We start from the raw sequence: 18,168 nt of genomic DNA on the forward strand, positions 1-18,168 counted from the left end.
AGTGGGTGAATAAAGTATTGATAATTCAATCTTTGATAACCGGACGGATAATATTGTCATTGTAAGGATTATAGTATGGTTCAATATTTTCTGCGTTTACGCTCAAATCATGTCTCGACTGACGTACAATTTTGGTGTGTCCCGATTTTTCCTAAATAAAACTCTCGAAACTCTTGCCTATTACATTGAATGAGTTTTTTTGTCTCATGCACACATTTTGATACATATCTAAATACTCGTCTGTCCCTTCCTTATCCAACTGCATGGTAAAAATTCAAAAAGCTTATGATGTCGCCACCGTATTTCAAGGTCAAACTTATTTGAGGGGCAGACGTAATTATCCAAGATGGCGTTTGGAGCTAAATCTATGCAAAACATCTTTCTGGTGCTGATTATCGTCACTGCTAGCTACTTGTGTGGACTGATGAGTGCTCTATTAAGCAGGTGAGACATGTTTTATTTTGGAATTGGTTATCTAGTGACGTAAGAGAAGGAACGAGCCTGTAATGTCCCAAGTTTGGCCACTCGCACCGATCACCCCGACACTTCTTGATAATACTGCGTTGGGTTTTTATACTAAATCTTTGTAAAAAAATCAGTAGGTGACTTGTTGAAGCATCCCAATATCTGATCATATCTGTGTGTGTGTGTGTTTGATTTTGTTATTTCACCATGATGTGTATGCACGTACAATATGAATGTGTGTATGCATGTATGTGCGTGTGTGTATAACGACGCTAGCTTATGTGTTTGCATGTGTGCAAATATGTGTGTATGCATGTGTGTGTGTGTGTGTGCGTATCAATTTACATGTGTATGTTTGTGTGAGTGCATGTGTATTTATGTATGTATGTATGTATGTGTGTGTGTGAGAGAGTATGTGTGTACATGTCTGTGTGTATGTGTGTATATGTTTGTGTGTGTGTGTGTGTTTGTTTGTGTGCGCATATATATAGCCATTCATTTATGTATAGCTGTATCTGTTTGAGTGTGTGTGTGTGTGTGTGTGTGTGTGTGTGTGTGTGTTATCGTCTTGTAAATCTAACCACCAATTTTGCTAATGAAATATTTTCCCCAAAAATTGATATTACAGCACTCGAATCTCTTACCCACATGTATCAATATATATGGGTGAGGCGTCGATGAAGGTTAGACATCTAGGTAATACGATACCCCAAATAACAGTTACTCAAGCAACTGGATGATATTTTGGAAACGGTTTACAAAATCGTATCCAGTTGATTATCCAGTAACTGTTTTTGGGGTATATGGGTGAGGTTTTGCTTCGTGCTGACGACATTAATGGATATAAATAAAAACATTTATGTTTATACTTTGTAAAGAAAATTTAGGAAATCCAAACTTTCATAACACCACCATTGTATTCTCTCATTTCAAGGTCAAATTAAAGGGCATAGGTACGTAGATGTTAGTTTTTCAAAATGGCGAATCAAGGTAGTGTTCGAAGTGTATTTCTGGTGTTGCTTATCGTTACTGCCAGCTACATGTGTGGGCTGATGACCCATCTTCTCAGCAGGTGAGTGTTGTCTCCTGGGAACAATAAGTAGACACCTTGTTTAACTGACAATAGTTCAAGCTCTATCATTTACTGCATACACCTGGAATAATAGGTAAAACGCAGGCACCGATTAGGGAACCATTATGCATTGACACATAAAAAACAAAACGATCACATTCATGTGTGTTTGTATATGCAAGTAATACCATGTGTGTGTGTATGCGTGTATGTGTGTGTACGTGTGTGCGTGCATGTGTCTGTATGTGTATGTGTCTAAGTTTGTTTGTCTGTGTGTAGGTGTGTGTGTTTCAATATTTTGTTCATTCAGGTTCATTAACTAACAAGGTTTTGCAAATCTAACCACACTTATTTTCCCATAGAAATACTTGAAACTAAACTTTTCCCTATTTCTATGGATGAGTTTTGATTCGTGGCGAAAAAATCTTGATACAAAATAGACATTTCTTTATCTTGTCCGTAAGTTTGCTCGGCAAGAAAGGTGATGACCTCGACACCTTATTTCAAGGCCAAGCATGCGCTATGTAAAGGGCAGAGGTAGGCCTTAATCGTTCAAAATGGCGAGTGAAACTAGTTACATTCAGAACATATTTCTGATGTTGATTCTTGTTACTGCTGGTTATCTGTGTGGGTTGATGAACGCTTTCAAACTCAGCAGGTGAGGTTTTAGTGTGGGTGAAATAATCTGTAGACTAATAGGTAAAACTGGTAAAACTAGGTTACGGTTGGGTAAGCACGTGTAGACGTATGAATATGTACATATATAAATGTATGTGTGTGCGTTTGTGTGTGTGTGTGTGTGTGTGTTTGTGTGTGCGCGCGCGTGTGTGTGTGTGTGTGTGTGTGTGTGTGTGTGTGTGTGTGTGTGTGCAGATACGGGTGTGTCTGTATGTGTGATGTGTGTCTTTATGGTGTGCCTGTGTGTGTTTGTCTGTACATAGATATATGTGTGTATGTGTGTCTTCGAGTGTGTGTATGTGCATGTGCATCTGTATGTTTGTGTGCGCGCGTATGTGTGTGTGTTTGCGTATGCGTGTGTGCTTCGTTTGACACACAATGGATAAAGTTCACACACAGCACACGTTTCTAATTTTACTGAAGAATACATTAGCATATAGAAACGTCGAATAATACACCCAACACTGATCACATATTCCTGTCACGAATCATTGTCTAGGGAGATCGACAACGCTCCCAGGGCTTGGTGGGAGCAACCACGTGTGCACATGGCCAACAAACGGGATGTAATATTCAGTCCACCTAGAGAGACATTACACGGAGGCCAACAGGACAAGAGGGACGAAGCAATACCTGTCCCCCCGCAGGCCCCAGTGGCACAACCTCCCGAAGAAAATCGTTCTCCTGCCGGCGACGACAAACCAAGAGAAGACGACAGTCCTGACAGTAAAGAGAGGAAGGACGAGGGTAAGGAGGATGGTAGAAACGCGGAGAAGATAAACAGTAAAGAAGAAGACTCAAGCAAAAATGTAGAAGACGATACAAAAGATCTCCTGGAGGTCCTTAAGAACAGACCTTCGGTGAAGAAACAGAAGAAGACTGCTGCTGGAAACAATAAGGATCTTAGGCAACTTGATTTTAATGAAGAGTACAGAGCCAAGTACTTCAAGAACGCGGCGAAAATCAGGTAAGTTTGTATTGAACATCCTAGACCAAATGTTAACACAATGAGGCTGTTTTGAAATGAGGTGAAATGTCGCAGAATAAAACTTTCATTTCGCTGGCATCATAGCTAATTTGATATATTAAACTCATGGTATGGAAATGTTATTATCAGAAGATATAAAGAAACATATGTTCCTTATCTACAGACAAATACAAAGAACAGCTATGGGCCAAATACTGTTAAATTCAAAATACCACAACTCAAAACTTTTTAATTTGTCCTCAGAACCGTCATGAACAGAATAATGCACGTGACACAGGACGTCGTGTTCTTCTCAGGGTTCGATGACGATGTGGATGACTGCTTCATGGATGGACAGTTTAAACAGGGTAACTAGAGTGTCAGTTTATTGTTTATCCAGGCGGACACATCTCTGGTCTAGTGACCTGTTTTTCGGTAACCACTATATAGAAACACAACGACCCTTCACATTAATATTAAAACAAGTGGCATTCAGATGAAGCAGTACTAGTGTATCAGTTTGACAAAGTTGTCAATTTTTTTTTCCATAATGATACAGCACAACGGAAACGCGTTACTAGCAGTGATTGTAAAAGCATATTTCAACATGTATATTGAGTCAAGTTTGGGACCGCATTATTGCAAGAAGTAGTAAAGTCCATCAGGGTTAGCCTCGTTTTCGTTCACGCTCGCGAGATCTCGGCAGCGCGAGATTTGACGTGAATTTGTGTTTCTGGGAAGAATGCTAATCTAGCCAGTTGCTTGCGATTTAACTTGGTTATGAAATGTTTGTAAATGTTTCCAGGGTGCCACTCTACGTCACCTTTGAAGCACTACGCCACATGCGCAGTAGTCGGGGGAAGCGGCATTCTGACCGGTAGCGCGTGTGGACCTGAGATTGACATGCACGACTTCGTCATCAGATTCAACCTGCCTCACATATGGTCATACAAGGTAGATATAGACATAAAGTGGTGTACTTCCACTAAGACTCCGGCCAGAGTGCTAATTTAGTGAAAGATAACACATCCTCATATATACATTATGTCTTAACATATTCATCATATCATATCTCGCTCAATAATTGTGTATGATATAACGTGTAATGCATATGACACAGCGCAGCTTGTTCATCAATTTTGATAAATAATCTCCTCTATGCATCTTATGCATTGTCCCGTATTTACTTAGTAATACATGCACTTGCATTTTCAACACCGGTGGCCCTTTGGGAAGGTCTGGGGTACTAGATCAGCACAAAATTTACAAATGATAACAATACCTCCATTTTTCATGGAGGTAATGATATAATAACGATGATGATAAAATTATTGTTGATGATAATGATGATGATTATGATGATAAGAATTATATACAAATATAACTGATATCATAGCTTGCACTTACAGGAAGATGTTGGAATGAAGGTAAACATGACGGTGTTGGACAACTATGCCCTGAAAACTATCGACGAGGAAATGGTGTTAGAACCGGAACTCTTACTGGAACACTTCCCTCAGTTCAACAACTCTCTCCTCTTCTACTCTAAGACGATATATGAGCCAAAGAAGGGAAAACATGGGCTTGGTTCATACCAAAGGTAAAAAAAGGGTTTCAAAAATTGCGCTGTAATAAGTTGGATTAAACTGAGCATGCGTAGTGAGATGCGTGGTGGGCAATATGTCAAATGTGAAGGTTCCTAACTAATTAACAGTTCTTGTCGAGAATTTTTTGTTGTTGTGTGTTTCCACCAAGGACTGTTGTGAAACGAAACATTGAATATTAACCATTAGGTATAAAAGAGTCGACAAATTTCTGAAAGAAGCAAACTTCAACATCACACTGACATATGCGATGCTAGACTTCAAGAACGTCACAGAGAAGTAAGTCATTTTAATCGAGACTTTCCTATTCCTTGCCAATTGCATGTTTTAAGTTACAATTAAGATGGAACTATCTCACTGGAAAACTTTGCGCTAACTTTGCCAACTATATGGATGACATCCTCCGGAGACCCCAAAACATTTGGGAAAAAAAAGTCATTATGAAATCTACGTGGTCAGGAAGGATAAACAAAACATACAGAGTATTGGAGATTCTTTTTACACAACCGGTATTTCTCACCTGCTGACGTTTCGGTGTCTGTCAGACACCTTCTTCAGAGCTTCTGACTCTCAGAAGCTCTGAAGAAGGTGTCTGACAGACACCGAAACGTCAGCAGGTGAGAAATACCGGTTGTGTAAAAAGAATCTCCAATACTCTATGTTCTACCAACCTGATGAAATTATTTTCGGAAAACATACAGAGTTTGGTATATCGAATGATAGATTCTCTATGCATTTTCGTTCTTTCACATCTTCTTTGCAATTGACTTTGGAATTGACCTTGATATTTATTCTACGACATTAGAATCCGTTTTCTGATTTTGCAATTTACAGCATGTATTTTGCAGCTGCTTTGTGCGATTTACAGTATGGCTGAAAACTTTTTTTTTGGAAGCGGACGAAAATACATGCGCGCTGAAGTCATTCATATAATCATATCAACATGGCCTAATGTGCAAATTCTCCTGGTTCTTCCTAGGATGTTGAACTTGGTCTTCCCAGGGTTCGAATCGCCGACGATAGGCTTACTAAGTTACCTGATGGCGTTAACATTTTGTGACGATGTGGACATCTACGGGTTCTATCCATTCCTGGTAAAAAAACTTACATTTATATAGTAATATCTAATACATTACTAACTGTTGTAAGTTCTCGAGTTTTTACCAACGTACAACGTCGTTGTGGTATTTTCATTCTATGTTTAAGTCGATTGCGCAAATATGAGCTAGCTCATTTTATTTATTTTGTATTGATAGGAACATCCTCTCAATAGTGCCAAAACATTTTTGACAATGCTGAAAATAAAATATTATTGACAGGAACATCCTATCAATAGTATTTTCTAAATGGCACAAGACCATCCTGTCAGTAGTGTAAAAAAATTATCATAGCCTTGGCCTTATTAATTCTATCAATGATTGTTCACTGTGTCTTAGACGGATCAGAATGGGAACCCGGTCCCATTCCACTACCACGGCGCACCGGTGCCCAAGGAATTGTCCGCCGGGAAGGCCCCACATCTCTTCGACTCCGAATACAACCTTATGAGCTATATGAACTCTAAAGACGTCATCAGGGTAACCGTCGGAAAATGTCAAGGACTCAAAAAGAAAACCAAGTTACCCCCAGCTCCCCAGCAGTAATGTTTTGGTCACATTTCCAAAGCGGGGCCCGGTCGGGCAGCTTGCGGGAACGAAAAATAGGATATAAAAGACAACAAAAGTCACAGGACGTAAAAACCTACTCTTAACTATGAATAGCGTATATTCTTGATAGGCATTTTCATTTTCCGCTTTCGCAAACAGCCCGGCCGGGCCCCGGCTTGGAAATGTGACTCCGGCATAAGGTAGCAGAACAAAGTTTTTCACCGATAGTTATTTACATGGCTAAGGACTCAAAGTGAGAAGTTTCGACGCTTCAAAAATTATATTAGGGCGTTAAAGGAAGGTACAAAAATTGAATATGTTTGACTTTAGGGTACAATCTACAACAAAAGAAGCCTAAAGTTGCCGGCCTATTTCAAAACATAGTTTTCAATGACACCCAGCGGGTAACATGCTAATTGCAGCCGACGCACAGCAGCTGGTGGTAACAGTATTCAGTATATATTTACTTTGTACTGTGACGCAGTACTTTAGAACCAAACTACAATTGGGGACGGGGGTCGCGGATAAATATATGTCCTGCCAACGTAATTGTTATGCCGCCATTATGGATCCGCCATCTTGGATACCGCATCTAGGATGACCTTGCGCATCCCGACCTACAATCTAGACTGAATTTGAACAGTTGGTTGTTTTAGATATGAAGGCATACGTTGGTACATGTAATGTTGATTATTGCTTGTATCAATCTTGGTAATCATGATAATAAGCTTGTTGCGAATCCTTGCCACTAGCTTAACTGAATGTCACTGCAACACAGTAAAATAGACAACAACAATGTGGGATCTGTTGCTAGATCTAAGTTTTACTAGATCTAATCATAATTTTATTGGGTTCTACGACCTGTAGTTGTAATAGTAGTAATAACAGTGGATTAATACAAAGAATGAATCTATTCTGGATTGAAAATGCGTTATTTAGACAATTAACATACTTCTTAAATGTTTAGACATCATTTCACATCTTTCCTTTCATAGTAACTGACATGGAAGAAACCGAGTCGCAATTATACAGAGTAGTAAATTGAGCATGTATTCCTACATTTAAATGTCTACATTTATGCATCAAGACCATAAGTAGAGTCCCCCGTATGAACTGTCTAAATGGAGTCCTCTCTTTTTAACTTTGTACATGTACATGTTTCTAACCATACTTTGCTTTTCACGAATAATGATAAAACTTTAGATAAGGCATAATTATCATTTGACATGTCTGATTTAGCATGCAACATAATGAGGGCCGAGATCAATAATTAAATAGAGAAGAGTTTGAATAGTTAAGAGCATTTGGAAGAGTACAGTTTTGGGAGGCAATTACTAGGTTTATATTGTTTAAAACAGTTTCGCAATATGATGAATGTTGATATGGACAGCTTTGTTATTAAAAGGTTCAACGCAATAGACCTACATACTTTCTTTTATTCAGTTTATGGATTTGATATTATCATGAAATTTACGTGCTATACCTCAGTTGAATAGCAAGTTAAGTTTTCATAATAAAGAGAAGTTTATTGCAAGTTCATGCCCGTGGGCTAATTGCAAATACATGATAAAAACATAGGAAAAACATACATGCGTCAGTAAACTGTGTCTGACTTTGCTGTAACAATAGGTTACTGGTACTATATACAATTGTTGGCTATATCTAAATTAGCTGGGTTTGACTTCTTTTTTGGAAGCAGTGGAAGACGAAAAGTCCCACTTTTTCTAGTATTTGTGGGTTCTGTGATTTCAAGAGAAAGGTAGCTTTTTGTTCATCCGTGAATGTGCAAAAGTAGGGATATTTCGTGATAACTTGTTTAAATAATTCGGTTCTTTCGTCACTGTTAAATATACACTTGGAAATAAAATGTGTTTCGTCTTCCACCGCCTTGGACGTACAGTATTTACAAATTCTTTGGCACACTGGTAAACTCTTATATCGTCCTCTCTCTACTTCTAGGGAGTGAGCACTAATTCTTAATTTGCTGATGGCCGAGCGCGACTCAAAATTCATTAAACCCGATGAGAATGTACTTTTAAAAATAATCCAATGCGTTATATAAGACGTCAAATCGGATGATTTCCAGATGTACATCGAGAGTAAAGAGTTTCCCTCAGGCGATATGAAGAGACCCGTTGAACCGAACAATAATATGAGACATAACTACGCGTAGTAGTAAGTGCACCCGCGCAGGCAACAACATGTTCTCACGGTAGACAAAAATAGCTCTATGTAGGACTGAGATTCGAAACGTCCTTTTGGATTGAAGAAACACTAGGAACTGAGCGGATAAGACGACTCTGATCGAGCTACAGTCAAGGTCATTTGGTCTGGAACAGTTGTTGGAACTGGTGGGGAGGGGGGCAACCTTGTTTTTCACCAGAGGTGCACATGCAGGTCAATGACTAAATTTTTAATCGGCTTCACCAATATTCAAACAAGAATCAGTCACGAAAGATCACGAGCCTCAGAGAGGGAGTGTATTTTTGTCTTGTCGAGACCTTGTTAACTTGACGCCTTGCTGAGCATGAATATCCTTCCTACCGGATTGACGTGTGAGTATTTTTGTTGTTTTGCTATAGAAATTATCTTTTCTCGCTTCGTGAATAAGAATCTTTTGATTGTACGGTGGTTTTGTGGAGAAATATACCTTACCTTACCTTAAGTTTAGATATCTTCCTACCTGGCTGTATGGATCTATTCTTTAATAGTCTTACCTGTTGCTAGAACGAGTGTCGAACAAATATACCAAAGAGTTGACCCCCTCCCCCCAACCATTTTTCCCAAACCACAGCCTTAATATGTAGACTATCCTTTTATGTATATACACTATACTTTTACGTATAACAAAATGGCTTTTACAAGACATTCCTATCGTCTATCTCAATCGTTACCTATTACTCGAGGTAGAGAAACAACATATTTTCTTTTGCCATTTCTGTATACCAATCCGTATCGCAAATACTGTAGAGGGAGTCTATAGCTACAATAGAATATGGGCACTACAATAGAACAGGAACAATACATGAACACATGTAATATTTCTAAGTAACAGTCAAATTGATAGATGTGGTCGTCCATTTCATGTCTACCAGTTATTAAGATTTTAAAAAGTTGCTCTCTTGGAAAGGCATATTGATGCCGCCGTGAGACATGCATTATGATTATAGGGTGTAATGACGTATTATAAATCTGGAAGTTGGTTTCACGCAGTGTCTTGTTTTTCTGATCTTTACAATGCTATATAACACGTTCGTGGATAGTCAAATGCCAATTTTGTGCCATTTAGTAGGTAGACGTAAACTTAATCGCGTATTTTCTTTTGAAACAAGGCGTGTTTTTAAAGATAATGGGCCTGAGCAGACCGCCTCTTCGGCCATTTTGATCATTACAGGTCATTGACGTGTTCATCTTAGATCACAAACAAACCCTCTCGCCCTGGGCAATGTCTTCCCCATTACGTACCCTTCCGTCGCCCCACTAAAAGCTATAATTGACCCGGTTGAAATACTATATGTCCTTGAGCGCTTGCAAAGATCGACGTACATTAGTTAGCAGTTCAAAGTTCGAGTACGTTTGTATCCTTTTAAAATCAGGTAATTTGACCATTCATTTGTCATAGTTTTCACTTCATCTGGAAATGTTGAAAAGAGAAAAAAAACGTGCATCATGAGACAAAAGATGACAAGGTTGCTAGAAGATTCATACATGCCAGGCCCGGATATGTCATGGATACAGAAATAGTTACGATTTCTATTAGGCTGAAACTCTACAGCAGATTAATGGTTAAAATGGTGATTTTACATTCCATAGAGCACCGAGGAGGGACACCAATACATTACCAAGACGGAGACAAGCGTTAAGCACAGACAGTAGGCGGACCGAAGATTGACACAACACATTATATAATACAGTACTGAGACAGGTCGCTAGACAGTACAGTGGAGGGGCAGAGGTTCAAAGAAAAACAACGGGCAGTAGCATACTGAAGCGGGAAAGTACACATTATGTAATACGGTACTGAGACTTGGCACTAGACAGTACAGTGGCGGGAAAGAAGGCCGTATACTGAAGCCTGACAGTACACATGTACAGTAGTACCGAGACGGATCAATACACAGTACGGTACTAAGACGGTACCACTATTGCAGTACGGAGACTGGACACGACCGTGGTACTTTGACGGGACCCTCGACTGAATCTGAGACGGTATAAAGACCAAGAAGAGATACGAGGCAATATTACACTAGACAGTACGGTACCAAGACTTGACACTACTACAGTACGGAGACTGGATACGACTGTGGTACTTTGACGGGACACTTGTGCGAATCTGAGACGGTAAAAGACCTGGAGGAGATACGGGACAATATTAAATTACAGTATCGATCGGTACTAAGACTTGACACTACTACAGTACGGAGACTGGATACGACTGTGGTGCTTTGACGGGACCCTCGACCGAATCTGAGACGATATAAAGACCAAGAGAAGACACGAGGCAATATTACACTAGGCAGTACGGTACCAAGACTTGACACTACTACAGTACGGAGACTGGACACGACTGTGGTACTTTGACGGGACACTTGTGCGAATCTGAGACGGTAAAAGACCCAGAGGAGATACGGGACAACATTACACTACAGTACTGTACCAAGACTTGACACTACTACAGTACGCAGACTGGACACGACACGACTGTGATACTTTGACGGGACACTTGTCCGGACACTGAGACGGTATACCAAGAGAAGATACGGGACAATATAACAGTTACAACACGGGACATACAGTAGTACTAGTACAGAAGATGTAAACCATTAGCAAACCATCAAGACTTTGTGTGGATCAAAGTCAGAACAAAAGTACGATTTTCTTTCTAGCATGCACAGACCCCATCCTGACTCCGGTATGATGCTTCACGGAGGACATATGAAGAACGTCTTCTTCGTTCTTATAGTCGTCACTGCGAGCTACCTAACCGGTATCCTGAGCGCTGCTTTCTCAAGGTAAAACCTCACTTATCTATTAAGATGATTTCACATTATGTCAACATTTATATATTCAATCCTGCTCTCTTTCAATTATGTTTTATGTTACATTATGTTAAGGCTGCACCTGTTCTTTTTATAAATCGAGGTAGAAATGATATTTTAACTTGTAATTTAGTTTGAACAGAGTAGATAGAATGACGAAGAAGAAATTTATATACTATCCTGAATTTATGTTCTGTGTTTTTATTACTTTCAGAGAATTTGCTACAATGCATGTTGCAACATTTGATGGAAAAGTGTCCGTTCCCCAGAGTGCCCAGAGAAATCTCGCGGGACTGAGCGAGACTCAGCGAGATCAGGCTCCAAAAGATAACGCAAGTTCAGAAGACATAGCAGGGGAAGAAGATATGACGGAACAATCTTCAGACGAGTTTGAAACAGATGAATCAGAGGAATTCGTGGAACCAAAAGTAGCCATATTTGACCAAAGAGAGCAACAACCAAAAGAAAACGATGTAGAACTAGACGGAGAAAACAGTTTTAGTGAAGGAGGTAACACAGTGAAAGGCACTGTTGTAGAAAGCTCACGAAACGGAAGCAAAAGTAAAACGAAAGAGGATTCAGAAAATGAACTTGAAAACAATAAGGAAACAAAGGCAACAGACATTTCAGAACATCCTGACAATTCAAAGTCTGAACCAGATCATTCCAAACATGAAGAAAAGAAGGAGAAAAAAGAAACAAAGGAAAACGTTGACGGAGTATCGACCTGGAAAATGAAGAAGTTGACAGATGCAACAAAGATCAAGTAAATGAGCCATAATTTTCTTAAATGCATTTTTGTCTTTAAGATGTGATCTTTTGAAATGCATTTGTCTACAGCTAATCTACTTAATTGCATGTGCTTTCTACTTTTTGTCCTTACTGAGGACTTATGATGGTTTTATCAATGTTTCAGAAAGAAGATGGCAGCAATGTTCAATGTGTCGCAAGACATCGTGTTCTTTTCTGACTACGACAAGCACATCAACAGATGTTATAGAAATGGCACCTTTCAAGAAGGATGCAAGGTGAGAACTAAACAAAACAATGTACACAATTGATTCTATGCCCTTAACGCTTAAGTAAGTTGGGTCGAGAAAGAAACTGCAAGATGTCGGTAGTTATAACAAGACGTTCAACATATTGCACAAAGAAAAGCACAAAATTATTTTGTACTTGTTCCTTTATGTGATAGATTGACTTAGATTTTACTCCTACAGTGTGCAAGTAGGCAAATATATTTGAGAATATATCTAATTAGATCATGGAAACTGTAGTATAAACGGTGTTTCCATAATCACTGCAATATTGTCAAGATTTACTTTTTTGGTATCTATAGATGTAGAAGAACTTACGAAATTCTGTACTTTCTGTTCCATTTTTGAATGTAGGGTAAAACACCAATCAGACGCTACAGCACATGTGCGGCGGTGGGAGGAAGCGGCATTCTGATTGGTAGTAACTGTGGAACGGAGATTGACGCGCATGATTTCGTCATCAGATACAACATGCCTCCGTTGGAAAAATACAAGGTTAGGTTTTCAATCAGCCTGAAAGTTCATCTGAGTGGGTAAATTACCTTATGGAACATGTTAGATCGTTCTCTAATCTAAAAAAAGAGATATTGGGCTCACCGGAAATTTCGACTGAACCAATCATTCTTTTTCAGCACGCTGACCCAATCGCTCTGGACACGTGACTTTTCGCACGTGTGACGTCAGCATCGGGCCAGAGGTTGTTGGAAGTTGATATCGCCCCTGTCCAGTTACTGACAATTTTTTATTATTATCGGAATTAATATGTTTGGCTTTATCCTTATCATTTTTTTTATTTCAATGAAGAAGAAAAATGAGAAAAAGAAAGATGGAGAATGCTAGACCTAAAATAACTGTTGTGTAAGCATTAGTCTAACGCTATATATTGATGTGCCCATATAACTCGTTAGTACATAATGTAAAAATTATTGCATCGATTTTTGGGGATCTAAAGTTGTAGAAGACCTAAGGAAAGTCCATGTATTTTTGTTTTTCAATACATAGAAAACCTGATGCTATCACTAAAAGGCAATAGTTAACATATATATATATATATATCACTTCCACTCTCTCTAAGGATGACGTTGGGATCAAAGTTCATCTAAGTGCCATGGACAACTACGCCCTGCGATTCATCAACCACTCGCTAGTCGTCGACCCAACGTATGTCACATCGAGATACGGCCAGTACAACAACTCCATCTTCTTCTACCCCAAAACACTGTAAGTACAATCTAGACCAGAACACTTGCATTATAGGGTAGGGTGTTAAGTCTATCTACATAAGTTTCTAAGTTTCTCTACATAAGTCTTCTAGAGAAGTAGACTACAATTTCAAAGAACAAATGTAAATTGGGCCTATACAATTTTAGATTGCATGGAGTATTCAAAAGTGGCATGTTGCTTAACGCGCTTGTCTTTGAAATAATTTCTAATCCAAATTTAACGAAATGCGCCATACAGTCAAACCTGTACAAACCTCTACATAAAGACCTACACATGGCCATTGGTATACAGTTACCTGTAATAGTGACCAAGTCTACATTAAGACCACCTAGGAATAAGGCCATTTTTGGCGGTCTCTTAGATTATTTCCCCATTGATCAAAGCATTTAAAAGAATCCTGTCTTTAGTGACCACTTGTCTTCTGTGACCATCCATTTTCTTTAAGTGTTGAGTATAGACAGGTTTGATTGTACACTCATGATTTCTTTGTCTGCAATTCAGGTATGAGCCGAAGAAAGGGAAATACGGCCTTGGGTCTTACGCACGGCTAAAGGTGTTCAGGAAGAGCATACGGAGTCATCAGGCCAATATCACCATGACTTACTCGCTTCGAAACTTCAAAAACATCACAGGAGAGTAAGCTGTATTCTCACATTTTTATCCTCACCAAGAAGGTTATGTTTACGTCTCTCTCTCTCTCTCTCTCTCTCTCTCTCTCTCTCTCTCTCTCTCTCTCTCTCTCTCTCTCCCTCTCTCTCTCTGTGTGTGTGTGTGTGTGTTTATGACGACATATGGGCTCCTATCGTGAAGAATTTGGTCCTAAACGTCACTGAGAACCTTATTTTCCTTGACCTAACAACCAGAATATTGCTTTATATTCCAGGTTCATGAAACGCATCATTCCAGACTTCGACTCGCCCACGGTAGGCCTGATGACGTACCTGTTAGCACTGACCTTCTGTGACCATCTGGATCTATATGGCTTTTACCCTTTTATGGTGAGCAATTTACGGACAGTTTAGATTGGCCTGTTTGATTTTGTTTTAGAGAACGTGACCATTTATAATCAAGAATGATGGCATTAAGACATTTCACCCACAAAACAAGAGGAAAGACATTTCCAGACAGCTTTTTTATATTGGTATATTGTACTTGTGCCAAGTGCACCGCTATAGGTTCCCTTAGAATACACATTGTTAACATCCGTATCACATCAACAGGTGTCCATGGACTTTCACATCGTTTATTCTTAACAAAATATGAATTGATAAAAACCCAACATAAACAAATCATTAAGTTCCGAAATGCATAGTCAACAACATCATGTGAAGTGACTGCGATTCTGTGTTGCAGATGTGAAGCACAAAACCAGTAAATTAAAAATGTGAACAACAAAAACATACATACATGTAACTGTTACAAGTAGTAGCGTACACAAATATTTCCATTGCAAAACCGTGAATAACAACTTAGAATATCTTCTATATTCAACAGACGGATCCTCAGGGGAAGCCTATACATTTTCACTACCATATGGACCGCCAGCCCGACAAGTTTAGCGAGGGCCAGAGTCCGCACGCTTTCATCAACGAGTATAACTTCATGTCGCTTCTGCACAAGAGAGGCGTGGTCAAGGCTACCGTGGGGAAATGCCAATAAGGAACGCCAGGGGGCGCGACTAAATAGCCTCCGTGCAGTCTTTTGTTGGTGACCGTACTAATACTGTTCTTACATGTTACATTATGTCGTTTTGAAGAACTTATTTGGTTCGTTGCAGTTCAGATACACCGTATATGAGAGTCGTGCAAATATTCCTCTTATGAAATGGTTATGATCATTCCAATTTATTCATGTATTGTTAGCAACATGGTCGCATACTGAAATTCTAGAGAATACATGTATATACCTTTCAGTAGTTTCTATAGTTGTGTATCATTCTTAGCTGAATATACAGTGGATATGAAATTACTAGGGTATCTGTGAAGTACAAGTGATACATCTTTATACAATTATTGAAATTCAGAAGGAAACCTTAAGTGTTTTGCTGAAATTTTTCAGTCCCAAGGGTTAAGTCTAATATAGCCCTAGCCGCGGCGACTGTTGGAGGGCTTGTTTTACTTGCAGTGTTAAACATTAGCCCGTACTAATGTATATAAGACTGCAAGTAAAACAAGCCCTCCAACAGTCGCCGCGGCTAATCTAGCCCTAATCCTTAAGCTGTATAAAAAAGATTATAAGGGATTAAATGACTCAATCAGATCTTAAAAAGGCTCCTTGGTCGACTAGATCTGAAAGTCGGCGAACAAGAGGAATCCCGTGAAGGCTGTGTACTTGCCGAAGCTGGTGGAGTATGGGTAGGCCTCGTCATTCAAACGGAGGTGGACCTAGAAAAGGGGGCGATGTAAGATTTGGTTTGGTTGTGTCAGCAAATATGTAAGACATAATGCACTGCTTCATAAGAAGGCCAATAGTGGAAACAGACGTATTGCATCAAAACGATATGAGAAAAATAATTAAAACATCCACATATATGACAAAATATATGAGGAGTAAGAACTAGAGAGGAAAGACTGAGGTGGTTATATGGAACTCTCTCATGAAAAGGGGTGATTAACTGAATCTTTAACTTACCTCGTCCCCAGGGTACAGGTGTACGACCATGTCGCTTTGCGCGCTACCCGGGTTCAGGGTGGGAGTGAAGATCCCGCCACCCCCGTTCCAGTTGTCCTCATATATCCCAGCCTGCCCCGCGCCGTTGATCTCCAGGTACAGCGCCATGTCGTTTGTGTTCGAACGTTTCTGTCCGTTCCAACAAAAGTAGTACGTTCCTGTGTCACAGATGACAGCACGATTAAAACGACAAAAATGTTATAGCTATTAAGTCGCGGACAACGTGGGTTATTGTGTAATCATTATCTTTTTCTCAAACGGTATAGGAAGACCAAGGAGGTTATAACCTATTTGGAAAGACTCACTGATGATTGACGGCTTTTCTAGACGAGTTCTACAAAAACGTGATTTGCCTATTATTTAGGAGAGTTATCATGGCAATGTGTTATAGAGGACAACAGAAACTTGTGTTTGGCATATCACTACCCGGCTAGGATGGCAAGTTGTACTGCATATAGCCTGTAGTATAGATCACTAGCTTTCTATCTTGAGAACGTAACGTATTGTTAAAAAGCTGGGGACTTTTTGAACCTCATGTCCTCAGCCCTACCAATAGGAAATGTAACCGAATGTCAACACCAAGAACACACAAAAGTTATGTATCTAAAGGCAATAGAAGCATGCTTAAATTCAACAAGAAGACAAATATATAGTGTGATTTTCATACCTCAAATTCAGCTTAATATTTCCATTAAACTGTTCCAAGCCTTTCTCTTAACGCTTGGTTTGATATTAAATGTAAGCCATAGGATTAACCGAGTTTGTTTCTACAGAGCGACTTGGCAAACAAAAATTTCTGCAATACCACCTACCTCCGACAGGCGCCGTGAACACTCCCGTGCCCATATCGAACGCCCCTCCCGCGTTGGCGTACATGTAGTTCCACTGCATCGTCGTGTCGTTCGGGAAAGGGCCGAGAGGGTCCGTCCGAGCCACCGAGAAAGCCACGTTCGCGTAGGGTGTCTCGACTGGGTTACCGTAGTTCTGTTCTTGCTCTCTGTTTGGTGGTACTTCAAGTTCGACGTGCATTGCTAGAAAAGGAACGAAATAGAATTTGTAAGTAGCTGCAAATGTTTGGATTACATTTTTGTCTTAATAACTATTTCATTTTAAAAGTCGTGGTAAAGTCGGTGAGAAATATTTTCAAAGGAAACCTTTTTTCAATCACGTATCAAATCTTACTACACAAAAGTTTTGGGACGGGGTTACCTAAGTTCTGTAGGGATTTGGTTGCATCTTATCAATTCATTTCATTTGTACACATGCCCTTCTACGTCATAATTAGGCATAGTTTCCCAGCATTACAACCTAAAAAGGATGGCAATACAGAAAATAAATGAAATCTTACCTTTCATTTGAGAGTATTCCAGCCAACCCTTGCCAAGGACAACAAACGCACAGCAACACGCGCCTAGAAGAAACACAGAAATCAACAATACCGGCTTCCCGTATCCCCGGCTTTCTTCCCAAATAGCCGCCTTCATTTTTTTTTATCGATCAGATCTAAATCGAAAAAAACAAAAAGATTCTGAGAAAACTTGACGGCTGCCTCGTTTCGTCTTGGAGTAAGAAATGAGGCCAAATCACGAGGTTGTTCCTTTTTATGCACCCACTGTTTGTATCATACGCAAAGCATGTGACATGCAAGCTTTTGTTCAAAGCTACAGGGGGGGCTTTTTAACAGGGATTGAACACCAGAAAGAGAGACACTCTAGATCTTCACTGTGCTTACGAAGTGGTGGCAGAGTGCAGAGTGCTTGCGTACA

At 39.6% G+C, this 18,168-nt stretch overlaps 3 protein-coding genes and 1 long non-coding RNA gene across 7 annotated transcripts; 3 read left to right on the forward strand and 1 right to left on the reverse strand.

Moving 5' to 3' along the window:
- Positions 1-310: 310 nt before the first annotated feature.
- LOC136425663 (alpha-N-acetylneuraminate alpha-2,8-sialyltransferase ST8SIA3-like) lies at positions 311-7,850 on the forward strand. Of its 3 annotated transcripts, none has more exons than XM_066414592.1 (8): positions 311-444; positions 2,715-3,182; positions 3,447-3,550; positions 3,988-4,136; positions 4,592-4,782; positions 4,976-5,065; positions 5,766-5,880; positions 6,223-7,850. In XM_066414592.1, the coding sequence occupies exons 1-8, from the start codon at positions 347-349 to the stop codon at positions 6,427-6,429; spliced, it is 1,422 nt and encodes a 473-aa protein (XP_066270689.1). In that variant the 5' UTR covers positions 311-346; the 3' UTR covers positions 6,430-7,850. The 3 variants fall into 3 exon arrangements, with proteins under 3 accessions (XP_066270689.1, XP_066270690.1, XP_066270688.1); XM_066414593.1 differs by lacking the exon at positions 311-444 and adding an exon at positions 1,034-1,537; XM_066414591.1 differs by lacking the exon at positions 311-444 and adding an exon at positions 1,965-2,195.
- Positions 7,851-8,563: 713 nt separating this feature from the next.
- On the forward strand, positions 8,564-12,025 carry LOC136425384 (uncharacterized). Of its 2 annotated transcripts, none has more exons than XR_010754017.1 (3): positions 8,564-8,987; positions 10,246-11,444; positions 11,686-12,025. It is a non-coding gene; the product is annotated as an uncharacterized lncRNA (long non-coding RNA). The 2 variants fall into 2 exon arrangements; XR_010754018.1 differs by having other exon boundaries at positions 8,571-8,987; positions 11,319-11,444.
- Positions 12,026-12,062: 37 nt separating this feature from the next.
- LOC136425382 (CMP-N-acetylneuraminate-poly-alpha-2,8-sialyltransferase-like) lies at positions 12,063-15,647 on the forward strand. Its single transcript, XM_066414234.1, has 7 exons — positions 12,063-12,237; positions 12,388-12,499; positions 12,863-13,003; positions 13,584-13,729; positions 14,234-14,368; positions 14,616-14,730; positions 15,227-15,647. The coding sequence occupies exons 1-7, from the start codon at positions 12,206-12,208 to the stop codon at positions 15,389-15,391; spliced, it is 846 nt and encodes a 281-aa protein (XP_066270331.1). The 5' UTR covers positions 12,063-12,205; the 3' UTR covers positions 15,392-15,647.
- LOC136425383 (cerebellin-3-like) lies at positions 14,846-17,925 on the reverse strand. The gene is made up of 4 exons (XM_066414235.1): positions 17,751-17,925; positions 17,215-17,433; positions 16,364-16,560; positions 14,846-16,116 (listed from the first exon to the last, which is right to left on the reverse strand). The coding sequence occupies exons 1-4, from the start codon at positions 17,884-17,886 to the stop codon at positions 16,015-16,017; spliced, it is 654 nt and encodes a 217-aa protein (XP_066270332.1). The 5' UTR covers positions 17,887-17,925; the 3' UTR covers positions 14,846-16,014.
- Between the last annotated feature and the right edge of the window lie 243 nt (positions 17,926-18,168).

Source organism: Branchiostoma lanceolatum, chromosome 19, assembly GCF_035083965.1.
Source record: "Branchiostoma lanceolatum isolate klBraLanc5 chromosome 19, klBraLanc5.hap2, whole genome shotgun sequence".
NCBI classification, from domain to species: domain Eukaryota; kingdom Metazoa; phylum Chordata; class Leptocardii; order Amphioxiformes; family Branchiostomatidae; genus Branchiostoma; species Branchiostoma lanceolatum.

Bases quoted from the DNA above. Each gene is read 5' to 3' on its own strand.
- LOC136425663 (XM_066414591.1), top strand. From the start codon at position 2,095: ATGGCGAGTGAAACTAGTTACATTCAGAACATATTTCTGATGTTGATT. The intron at 4,137-4,591 runs GTAGATATAGAC...TTGCACTTACAG, and splicing joins CTCACATATGGTCATACAAG to GAAGATGTTGGAATGAAGGT. The intron at 5,066-5,765 runs GTAAGTCATTTT...GGTTCTTCCTAG, and splicing joins TTCAAGAACGTCACAGAGAA to GATGTTGAACTTGGTCTTCC.
- LOC136425382 (XM_066414234.1), top strand. From the start codon at position 12,206: ATGAAGAAGTTGACAGATGCAACAAAGATCAA. The intron at 13,004-13,583 runs GTTAGGTTTTCA...ACTCTCTCTAAG, and splicing joins CTCCGTTGGAAAAATACAAG to GATGACGTTGGGATCAAAGT. The intron at 14,731-15,226 runs GTGAGCAATTTA...TATATTCAACAG, and splicing joins ATGGCTTTTACCCTTTTATG to ACGGATCCTCAGGGGAAGCC.
- LOC136425383 (XM_066414235.1), bottom strand. From the start codon at position 17,886: ATGAAGGCGGCTATTTGGGAAGAAAGCCGGGGATACGGGAAGCCGGTA. The intron at 17,434-17,750 runs GTAAGATTTCAT...TTCCTTTTCTAG, and splicing joins GGAATACTCTCAAATGAAAG to CAATGCACGTCGAACTTGAA. The intron at 16,117-16,363 runs GTAAGTTAAAGA...CCCCTTTTCTAG, and splicing joins ACCTGTACCCTGGGGACGAG to GTCCACCTCCGTTTGAATGA.